The sequence below is a fragment of the Pomacea canaliculata genome, linkage group LG13, assembly GCF_003073045.1.
Source record: "Pomacea canaliculata isolate SZHN2017 linkage group LG13, ASM307304v1, whole genome shotgun sequence".
In the NCBI taxonomy this organism is placed as follows: domain Eukaryota; kingdom Metazoa; phylum Mollusca; class Gastropoda; order Architaenioglossa; family Ampullariidae; genus Pomacea; species Pomacea canaliculata.
The window spans coordinates 11479735-11491147 of NC_037602.1; the positions used below are offsets into that span (position 1 = coordinate 11479735).

At 42.2% G+C, this 11413-nt stretch overlaps 1 protein-coding gene across 2 annotated transcripts; it reads left to right on the top strand.

Annotated features, from left to right (window-relative positions):
* The first annotated feature begins 596 nt into the window (after positions 1-596).
* LOC112554132 (DC-STAMP domain-containing protein 2-like) lies at positions 597-11408 on the top strand. 2 transcript variants are annotated; one of them, XM_025221746.1, is made up of 11 exons: positions 597-975; positions 1138-1264; positions 1506-1887; positions 1994-2251; positions 2379-2617; positions 3441-3603; positions 4600-4750; positions 5148-5277; positions 6162-6378; positions 7251-7508; positions 9706-11408. In XM_025221746.1, the coding sequence occupies exons 1-11, from the start codon at positions 711-713 to the stop codon at positions 10060-10062; spliced, it is 2547 nt and encodes an 848-aa protein (XP_025077531.1). In that variant the 5' UTR covers positions 597-710; the 3' UTR covers positions 10063-11408. The 2 variants fall into 2 exon arrangements, with proteins under 2 accessions (XP_025077531.1, XP_025077532.1); XM_025221747.1 differs by having other exon boundaries at positions 9710-10012.
* Positions 11409-11413: the final 5 nt, after the last annotated feature.

Consider the following 11413-nt stretch of genomic DNA (forward strand, 5'->3'; position numbering starts at 1 on the left):
GGACTGACGAGGATTGCGAAATACCAGTCGAGCACAAAGACGATCGAGTGTTAAAAAAGTTTCGAGTTGTTATTACAAAACTTGGAGTTGGCTTTCGGAAGAGTCTTTGGTGTTATACGGGTTTCCAATGACAAATAAATTCAATCGGATGTCAGTCAGAAACCATTCGGAAACTTTTAATCTTTTAATCGGCAAAAATAATTGTTTCCAACACTTTATGGGGAACATCATGAGAAAAACCTTACATGAACCTCCACATGTTCCTTTCTATTTGTAAAAAGAGTGTTTAAATGATTTCTTGTTCATCAAGCAAATCTCCGCCTATTTTAAATGATTCTTGTTCTCTTGCAATCAATATTACGATGTATATATCTGTATATATATATATAAAAGACTAACTCACACCAGAAAACGTATCTTGCAGACACTCCTGTCGGTTCTTATCATCTTATCCTGCCGGTTCTTATCATAATATCAATAACTATTATTCTGCGATGAGGAGTGTATACAGGTGTAAAAGAAAGAGAGAAGACCGGAATAGTTTTTTTTTTTTTTTAAATCCTGACGTGACGCATGTGTGTTTTGACGTCAGGTTAGTAGGTAAAAATCCCCTTTGAACCTCACCGCCTTGATTATCATTCTCTCCTCTACCTGGCAGACTAGACTGACTGCTGTAACGGAAACATCTAATTCTTGAGTTTTAGGATAAAATGTCGGCATGGGCCGCAGTCAAGAAGGCCCTAAGGGTCCGGCGGAAGATGTTCCGCCTCGCCGACGCCAAGGAAGACAGCCTCCGCGAACTGGCGGGCCTCCCTCCTCGCCAGACCTGGTGCCAGAACTGCTGGGGAGGACTGAGGACCATCTGCAGGATGGTGGTGTGTCGCGCCTGCTGTCCGCGTGTGTGCTGGATGGATGTCAGCTGCAAGGAACTGCTGTGTCCACGAACTACGTGCTGGGGACGCATGTTTCATATCGGTGAGTCTCAGAACGGGAGGGGGCAAGTTTTCAAGTATACATTTAAAATTTCTCGTTAGGTGACTGGCAGGCAACCCAGGGTTTGTACGTCCTGTCATGGATTGTAAGATGTTAGCAAACTGTGAAGAAACGATTGTCGTGATTTTATTTTGTTGTTCGCAGGGACTTACGAGAACGAAGTCCTGAAGAACTGCCTGGGATTCGTCTGTGGTCTTGTGCTCACTTTACTGCTGTACGCATGGTTGTCTCTGCAGCTGGACTACTCACGGAAGAAGGCTGCTATCATCAGGTACGTCTACACACATAACCGTGGATGTAAGGCTAAGGGTCGTGTAGGTCAACGAGATATCTCCATCCACAATTTATCTCTGGTTGAGCTGAACAGGAGAAGGGTTCTCAGTCTCCCATTGTTAACGACGTTAAATTAATTATAAAGCTTGAAGCGAATTATTCTTAACACCAATTTTTGCTTCATTTTAAGTCCAAATGTTGCCTTATTTCAATGAATGCCATTTCTTTCCCTTCGGCAGTTGTACCATCGGCTTCGTTCTCACCCTCGGTCTGGCGTTCTCCATTTCTACACGATGCCTCGTTCTTCTGACACTGCCTCAGATGTTCTCCAAACAAGGCCGCAGCTTCTTGCTGGTGTACGCCACCGTGCTGGTCTTCACGTATCCAGTCAGCAACTTCAACCGCAATCTGATGGTCGTTGCTGACAGTGCCACCTGTGGCCAGAGCCTGATGCTCAACGAGACACAGAGGTTGTTGCAAATGGTGAAGGATCCCTTATCAGCTGTCATCGACTCTCTCGAAGAGATGTTTGACAGAATCAAACGGTTTGCTGACTTGCTGCAGGGAGCTTTCAAGGCGCTGGCCAGAGCTGTGAAGGAGATCGCATCTGCCATTGCTAAGGTTGGGGTACAGTCCTGTCTTACTATTACAGTGAGAATATATTTAATGTATTTGGACTCAGGTACTTAACATGAAAGTATTTACGCAAAATTTTTTTTCTCTCCAGGTTTTCAAGTGGCTTTACAATATTGTGGACATTTGCAACGAGCAGATGGGGGAGCCATACAAAAAGTGTACAAAGGTTTTTGATGATGCCTACAAAGATTGCAGCAGACGTCTGGGGGTCTTTGACTTTGTCTGTGGAATCGTCACCGCCACTTCTCACCTTTGCCACATCGCCCGCATCGGAGAATTACTGTGCCTGTTGTCGGCTGCAATAAAGACTCTGGTGGTAGACACTATTAAAGAAGCGACCATAGGAACGGTTTGTAATGGGCAGCTAAAAGGTTCACCTTCTGTAGTTATTTACTGTTGTTACCGACTGTCGTGCTGACGGTGACTGTAGATAAAGCCACTGGGAGGAGTTCAGATGTTCTGCTTGTGTGTGGCAGGTGATGGACTTGCACGAAATGTTCTACTTCAATGTAACCATGAAGAACTACTTCAACTATACTATGAACCAGTCGAGGTCCTACACGGAGGTGAAGAATGCCATTCTCGCCGACATCTCGCGCCGCCTATCGGTCCTGTCAGCCGTCCTGACCGTGGTGGACAATGTCATGATGGTCACCATCACCTTCGTCTTCATCAAGGCCTGGTTCTATCGCAAACACTATCTCAGCAGTGACAGGTGACTACATATACCAACGAGTTGCCTGCATCCTTTTATCTTTCTGTTTCATCTATCTTTTCATGCCTACATGCCGGTCTGCTTGCCGCAAATAACTAATTTTTCCCTGCTTGCCAGCCCCACAGTGTAGACGAGTGTAAAAACGCTGTCTATATAATCAAACACACATTATTGTTTTACATATTGTTGTCATCACTCTACAAGCTTGCTGTATGATATAATCTCACTCACTTTCACTGCCTTAGTAGTGGATACTGACATAAATTAAATCTCTTTTCTCTTTTGTCTCTGTCACTCTCGGTTTCTTTCTCTCTTCCGTCTCTTTTATTACATATCTTTATTACACACACCACACACACATATATATATATTTACAGCTGCATACCTGTACATATATCCCATAAAAACTATAGACATACTTGTAAAACCAAGTACCTGCCAGCACCCCAGCTTCAGACCCTTATTAGAAAATTTGAGATAAGTGTTCAGTTAATCCATTCTTAGATTGGTTTTTGTTTACAACACAAAACCTTTCAAACATAAAATTAAGCTGAACTTTGCAAGTCAGTTTTTTTTTCTTTAATTCAATTGTTTAAAGATAATTTAGCCCTTCAAATATGATTACTTTGGGAGATTTTTATGTGGCCCGGCGATAACTACAAAACATATCATCTTTATTCATTCTGTAAATGATGTTTCATCTACATCTCTACCCCAGATCAGATTATGGAGTATTTTTCATATCTTCACTGGGATAAATATCTCGATTTATTTTCCTGTTTATTCCAAGTAACATATCACACTGTCCACACCTCTGTGTCAGCTACGACAACTACTATGTCACGAGCCTGTTGTACGAAATCGACGAGAGGCGCAAACAACTGGGGAGGGACACTCTGCTGCCTCTCAAGAAATGCGAGGAAACCAAGTACATCGGCGCCTGCTCCTACCTCCTTACAAAGAAAGAACAACGCAAGATGCTAAAGGTCAGAGTTCGTCGTTATCACTGCTCATAGGTAGTCATGATCATGTCAACAAACGAACTGTACATAGGTCTTCTGTGTCTATGTGTATAGATGTACAGTTGTACACTTTATACAAACTTCGTGATATTCATCTTGTTTGTGATATAAAAGTTCTTGCAAGCTATTTCAGGCCTGCTTCTGAGAGTTTGGCGCCTCACTTTTCACCTCTCAGCCAGAGGTATGACCAATGACTGCGTTCATTCTTGTGGCCACTGCTTGGTTGTTCAGTTCTTCCGACACAGGGAGGTGATGCTCCCCCCTACACACACACACCTTTCATCAACTCCTCTTTTTCCCTTGGTACGGGCACAGATCTGTTAGGAAGCGAACGCAGGAGATACTTCCACTACGAAGCAGACGAATTTGTTGGTCAAGCCTGTGAGGGCAAAGTTGACAGACCTGATATTGCTCAATCTCGTGTGGCTAAACGCCACTTTTCCCTCTAAGCAGTTGTCACCGACGGGTAAAGAATCGGCGAAGTATTTAGCAGGATACAGTCTCGTTTGTCTACAGTCGCTGCTATTTATGCTGACAACCATGATGCATGTCTCAGCAGGGAGGGAAGTGTGTTCCAGACAGCTGAGGTAGCGAAGGCAAACATACATCCGACAAAAGATTTCAACTAATCCTAGGAACAGTCTGCAGCTTTTCTCTAGAGAATCGGAGTGACCTAGAGAAGAAGTAGGATGGGTGTACAAAGCTTCAGAAAGATAGCCTAGAAATGCGTACTCAAATTGTCGAAACACAAGAGCTACGATGTGAAACTGTGTGACTAACTTCACTGGCTACCAATGAAGCTCCCTGAGCAAAGATGTTCTGCGCTCGTGAAACACTCACAGCACAAAGAACTGCTCACAGAATGTAGCCAGTAAAATATCTGTAGTTTGTAAACACGCTCATTTATCTGCTAGGATATCTCTTGTAGACCTGTATTACACAACGTCGTCTGTCTGTCAGGGCATCCTCTTCTGGGCATTTGGCGCTTATCATGCCGGCTTCTACCTGGTCATTGACTACGGTCTGTACTGGATCCTGGCCATGATCACCCGCCATCTGGCAGTCAAGACAACCGCTTCTCTTCCTGCATTTCTAAAGCTGCACGTGGAAGGTCAGCTCAGAAGACCATGAACATGAGATGTTTGTTACTGTTTTTCAGTCAAAACATGATCTCAGTGGGCGGACAGGTCAACAAACATCTGTTAGACGTTCAGTAAACTTTTACTTTCTTCAAAGCAAATCTTTGACGATCTTATACTTAATTCTAACTAGAAAACAGCTCAATATTCTTGATAATTGAATGACTAAATAAATCTCCAAAAGTTTCCTTTAAAAGTGATTGTTGAAGAGATTATTTGTGTGATCTTGAAATGTAACTGCGGACGACGTTTTGCCCTTCGACAATATATAAATCTGAGAGTAAGGGCTAGAACACATCTTTCAATTTCTTGAATGAACCTCAGGAGTGGAGCATGAATATCACGTGTCTGTAAATATGTTCCGACCAGGCGAAGGGCCCATGGCAGACATGTACCGGTCTATGGTCAACCTACTGGACCCTTTGGCTAGCAGCGACCTGGATGTCGACAGTTCCTCCTGTCTCCCCAGGCCTTCCCGTCCAGATTTGGATGCTTACAGGTAGGCCTCACTGAAATCAACCATCTGAAACTGGGTTGGAAAAGATGGATTATCACCTCCCACAGGTATACCCCAGGGACCACAGGTATACTGAGTGCCTTCTAGATGAGCTGCAGCTTGAGGCAACCCCCTTAAGCCAAAGCCTATTTGCGATGAGAGGTTGTCGCTCTGGCTCTGGTCCAGACCTGCCATCCAAGCAACATTGCCTCCGGCTCAAAGCCATAGCCCCTTCATCGCGAGAGAATGTTTAAAATATCAGAGAAATGGGCTGATACGTGCCTTCCCCCATTCCCGAGCAAGAGGTGAAATCATTCATGGGGACAATATTTTCTCCTTAATTAGCTTAACTAATTGGAATAATTGTGATACTTTTACAGAATTTCTACTGCTTTAGACACTTTAATCTCAGTAGTTTGAGCTGCTTTTATGTGTAACTGTCTAAATCACAATAGCTTTCTTAGGTCTGTATCCGTCTTGACATGAGAGAAATTTCTCTTCTCCGGCTCCCCGGTCTGGAATTATCAGTCCCTTTCTACTGTGCCTGTCATTCGAAGATTTAAGTCCAGCCTCAAAACCCCATTCTTTCAAAAATACCTCTCACAAATCCGGCAAATTCTTCTTACTTCTCAGTTCCTATCTTTGACCATGTACTTTGCTTCCTATTTACTGCTGTTGTCCATTTATTTGCTGTTTACTTTTTCGTTTGTTGTAGGATGACTAGTCTTTGGTGTGCAGCGCACTGAGTTCACCTCTATGCCCTACAGATTGTACTAGTATTGTCAGTAGTGTTCTTTGCTTGCGGCCATGTTGGTAGGACCATTGTGGTGCTGTATGTGCTGACTAGTATTGTCAGTAGTGTTATTTACTTGTGGCCATGTTGGTAGGACCATTGTGGTGCTGTATGTGCTGACTCTGGTGATGGCCATGCTGGAGGCCTACGGTCTGAGGCTGCGGCGGGTGGTGGCCGCCTGCTACTATCCAGCTCGAGAAAGGCAACGAGCGGTCTGGCTGTACAACACCATCTTGCTCACCAGAGGCGCTTTCTTCAAGTTCACCAGACGCCAGCTCAGACGCAAGTTCAAAAATGACACCGAGATACAGGTAGGATGTAGGAGTTGAAACAGCTTCCTCGGGAACGCATTGTGTTCATACTTACATCGCAGCACTGTTGCGTGGCTCTCTATTCACTGTATGCACACGCACACACATACACAAACACACTTGACCAAGCTGGCGGGAATGGGTACCTGACTCTACAGAGGGTTGGGTAGGGTAAGGTAACAAGGAGAATATGGGCAGTGCCCTCACGTAAACCTGATCCCGAGAGAAGTGCAGTCTCTGACACCTCCTTTCCCCACACTCAAAACCTGAAAAGGTTAGGGAAATACTTTAAACGGCGGTAACATCACAACATTTTTTGTTTTCAATGTCAAACGACAAAGCAACACTTAACAAGAAACAAAACTAATTGAAAAACCATTCACCCGGTTATCACAATTACAAGAAATTATGTAATATCAGAACAAAATAAACTCTATAATCATATTAAACACATCAAGGTTTGAAAATCAGTGTGTCCAAAAAAGACCCGTCTTCTGTAATTAATGCCTTTGTTTTGTAGTAAATTAGGTTTCCTTTTTCATTATTTTAGATCAAGGACCAAATGTAAAAAAAAAAAAAAAATAAAGTTTTCTTATTCTGTTACCCTTGTAATAAACATTTGTCCTTTCACACACACACACCCCCTCTCTCTCTCTTTGTGTTCCTCTAACTTTTCTGTACTTTGTGAAAAATTACATCTCAAGCATTGAACAAAAAGATATTCTTGCTCACTCAGAACCTTTTTTGAGGGGTGGCTACCCTCTCCCCTTTTCCCCCTGACTCCCAATCCACTGAAAAGGCCTCCAACCTCACTTTTTCCTGAAAAATGACATCTACCGAAAGTTCTAGAGCTGAGTTCTTTGTCTTTTCAGAAACTCAGTGTGCGGAGCCGTCTGGTCCGCCAGTGCCCAGCCCTCGGTAGGCTGCTGAAGTTCCTGGGCTATGACCGAAAAATGTGTCTGTTGTGTGGGGCAGAGGGGCGTGTCAGCGACATGGACAACTTCATTCACTGTTCAAATCACGGTTGTGAGGCCGTGTACTGTCAGCAGTGTTACGACGACCTCAACAACCTTTGCACTGTATGCATGAACCCTGTTGATTATGGGGACATTTCTGATGCCAGTGAGGAGGTGAGTGTGTCCTTTGATTAGATCAATCCTCATCATCATCCATCAATCATCCATCAATCATCCTCCATCCATCCATCCTCCATCCCTCATCATCATCATCATCATCATCATCATCATCTGACTGGTACTTAGGTGCTCAGCTAAGCTGGCCTGCTGGTACCTGTCGTAGGGGGGACCTGGCAGTGGACAAGGCTCGCCACTGAAGTCGGACTTAAGCCGTGATGAGCAGGTTCTGTATTTAACGACCAGTCTACTCCTTCACGTTCGACATCCAGATTTTTTTTTCTGCTCGACCCTCTTCCCCATCGATGATGTCCTGAAGGACGGTCTTACAGTGTTGTTGCAAACAGGGTTTCCTGATGTCCCACAAGGGTGACAACCGAGTTTCATACAAATTCCTTATTTTTTTCTCGCATGTAGGAGATTCGAAAAAAACGTTTTTTTTAGGCATTTTGTCTTGGTTGCCTGGATTCGTTTTTCATTATCAGCAGAGTTCCCTTTTCACAACGGGAAAGCAGGATGGAGACTTCGAAGCACTAGTATAACCTGTTCTTGCTGCTAAACCTAATGCTGTTGCTGCTCCAGGTCTTGTTTAGCTTTGACATTATTGCTGTCACTGTCGGGATCCTGATGCGAGTGTTTGGCGTGCATCTGCCAGCTCTGGCGCCCAAGTGTTTAAAGTTGTTTACCTCCTCGAGATGAATTCCGTTAATGTAGGTCTCTGCCTTGCCGCTGCCATTAACCATGATTTTCAATGCTGAGCTCAGATCTTCGCATCTTCTGTCACTTTGTTGGTAAGGTCTTGCAGTTTTCTCTTGCTGTCTGACATCAAATCAACGCCATCCGCTAAGCCGAGTTGTATATGGACCGACAAATGGGTATGGAGGGGTGTATGAGTAGGGGAGGAGGTGATAAAAGGTTTCTCACATGCTTTTCTAAAAAATATGTTGAACAGTACAAGCGACAGTGTTCATCCTTGAAAAACGACCACTGTTGTCTGAAAGAAGCCTCCCACTTGAGTAGTACTGCACTCCTTGAGTTCTCAAACAGCATTTGATGATTTGAATGAGGCCCACTATGATGTTAAACATTTCAAAAGACCCTTCTTTCAGACTGTTAAACGCTTTTTTGAAGTCGATGACGTTTTCTCTGGTGTTGTATATGGTGCTGAAGCCAGCCTGCTCTTCTGCTAGTCATTCCTCACCAGTGGTAGTGACGATTTAGGATACTTCAAAACTCTGACAGTGCATCGGCACAAAAAAACGATAAAAAAAAAAAAGAAGAAGTATTTATCCCCACGTAGGGGCGTCCCAATCTTTTTCGATTTCAAATAGTATTGGGTATCTGGTATCTACAAGCTGCTGGTTGCTTTGGAGGATATTAAGTTCTGTTTTTAGCTGGAAGTTGTATAGGCCATCTGCAATATTCAGTCGATTGGCCTAGTACAATTTGCTTTTCATGAGGCAGCACATTGCTATCTTTGATGGCTAAATTTTTGTGCCTCCGATGTAGGTGTCTGTACATTTTATCATTGTCGCATGCATGTGCGTGAAATTGGCTGACTGGACAGCAAGCACACATGAACAAGCAGCGTTGATAGTAAGATGCTGCTGTATACACTGACATTCTCACCACGGATGCAACTAAAACTCTAATCTGTGCTTTTGTACTCTCGGGGATGGACTATTGCAAACTCACTTCCATCTATCCGCTCTCAAGACTTCTTCGTTCCTCTTGTGACACCAAGCTTCTGTGAGTCCACTATGCAATGACGTGTGGACAGAGGTCTTTCCCCAACAAAGCCCATCAACTTGGAAAACATTATCCAACAGCCTTCGACATTAATTTTTTTTACAACCTTTAAGTCTAATCTTTTCAGAACGATGCCTTCACTGTGACCCTGTCCTGACCATGCACGCTGCATAACATGTTTGTAATTTAGTGTGTCTGTTAGATGGGAATGTAAGTGCATGGTTGTTGATGACTCATTCTACGTATTATTTATATTAAGTGTTTTGAGCAAATCTTTGAAAAAGTTCTATAAATTCTCATTATTATTAACATACAGCTGCTGAAACAAATCCCTTCACATTCTCACAATAAATACATGTGACTACTGATGGTAACAATAGCAACATTATCATGTACTCGTTTACAAGGTGATGTGTTCAACTGCTATCACATCACATTTTCCCAGATAGATTCAAGTGAAGATGAGGATGTGGTCTATGCTAAGAAGGCCATGGCCAAAAAGCTCTATGCTGATCGAGAAGCCAAGAGGAAACAAAAACATCCCAGTCAGGCTATGGGTCAGATCAAAGATCTCTTTGGCATTTCTTCTTCTAAAGCCAAGTTGCCGCTGATTGAGGAGGAACATGAATCATCGGAGGAGGAATCTAAAGCTCTGCTGGAAAAGGATGCTTCCTCAAATAAATCTCATGTCCTGCAAATGAACAAGACATTCTACTCAGATGAGTCTGATGACTCTTCTTTCTCGACTCAGGTACAGAGGACTATGACATGGCATATCAAGAAGCCAGCAAGTCAGGCATGAACACAAGTACTGATGACGAAGAGACAGACACAGAAAGATCATCCCAGGTCATCAACTCCACTATTAGAATACCACAGTATGAAACTTCAGATATTTTTCAGACTTTTTACAAGTCATTCTAATGACCCAGCATGTGGAGGCCTGTTCTAGTCTGCTGAGTCCAGTCATAGACCACCTAAGGTTCCATATATTTTTCACCACTGATATGTCTGCGAGCTCCAGTTGGTAAAACATGATGCCTCATTCTTCTAGTGTCAGGCTTTGCTGTAGACACTGATGACAGTTTGAGATCTGGTTGGTTCAGTTCTAAGGATGTTGAGTACTTCATAATGTTGAATATTTGGCCCTCACAGTGTTTTGTGTGATAAATATGAAAATAAATAATTAACGGAAACACTTGTACATCTACCCTCCTCTTTTAACGTAATTTAAAAACTAATAATTCCAAAATATGATTTATATTAATAATTAACTATAATTAATCATATCTGATAATATATGAAAATAATAAAGAATGTTAAATGTGAGTACTTTATTAGTAAATGAACAATAGCAGTGTAAATTAATATTAATAACTTTTTCATTGAGGACCAAACAGACTGAAAAGAACGTAATGTAACAAAGATAAGTAAAAGAAACAGCATTTTGTTAACGTTATTTCGGCAACAAAATTTTATAAAAGTACTCTCATTCATCTGTCATGTCCTTTAGAAACAAGTAATAAATGTTTAACAAATAAAATACATTTTTTTTGAAAGTACATAAAAGATAGTATAAGCACCTTAGTAGTTCTCTATAAAATAAAATGAGAACACTTTGCATAACTGGAAACATATGGGCCACATGCAGTAAAAGACAATGTACTGTATATAGCAGCTCTAAAAAAAGGATAACACAGGAATAATTTAAAAATAGGACATAGCATTTCAATCAAACTTGTATCAAAACGAACTGGAAACAAGATTTGACAGTCATTCCATTCACACAAGTAAATTACGCAGAGAAAATAGCAATCAGCCATAAACATAAACCTTTATGAACAATTAACAATATTTTATTTAGCTAAATGGATCTTTCATATTTGATGAAAAATATAAAGGAATGAATGGTCATACAGCATGTAGCCCGAAGAGACTGCATGTACTCTCTGTATTTAAGAAACAGCTATGTAAGAAGAATCCCTATTAATTTATAAAGGTACTGATACTTGTGTGCAGAGGAACCTCGGTTAGCGAACGCCTCGGATAGCGAATATTTCGGATAATGAACAAAAATTTCGTTAAAACTTTGTCTCGGATAGCGAAGAAAATTTCGGATAACGAACAGCCACGTGAACCACACTTGACCGACC

Excerpts from the sequence above, each read along its gene's own strand:
- LOC112554132 (XM_025221746.1), top strand. The coding sequence starts at position 711 with ATGTCGGCATGGGCCGCAGTCAAGAAGGCCCTAAGGGTCCGGCGGAAG. Across the intron at positions 4,751-5,147 it reads TCTAAAGCTGCACGTGGAAG|GCGAAGGGCCCATGGCAGAC; the intron begins GTCAGCTCAGAA and ends TGTTCCGACCAG. Across the intron at positions 5,278-6,161 it reads CCAGATTTGGATGCTTACAG|GACCATTGTGGTGCTGTATG; the intron begins GTAGGCCTCACT and ends CCATGTTGGTAG.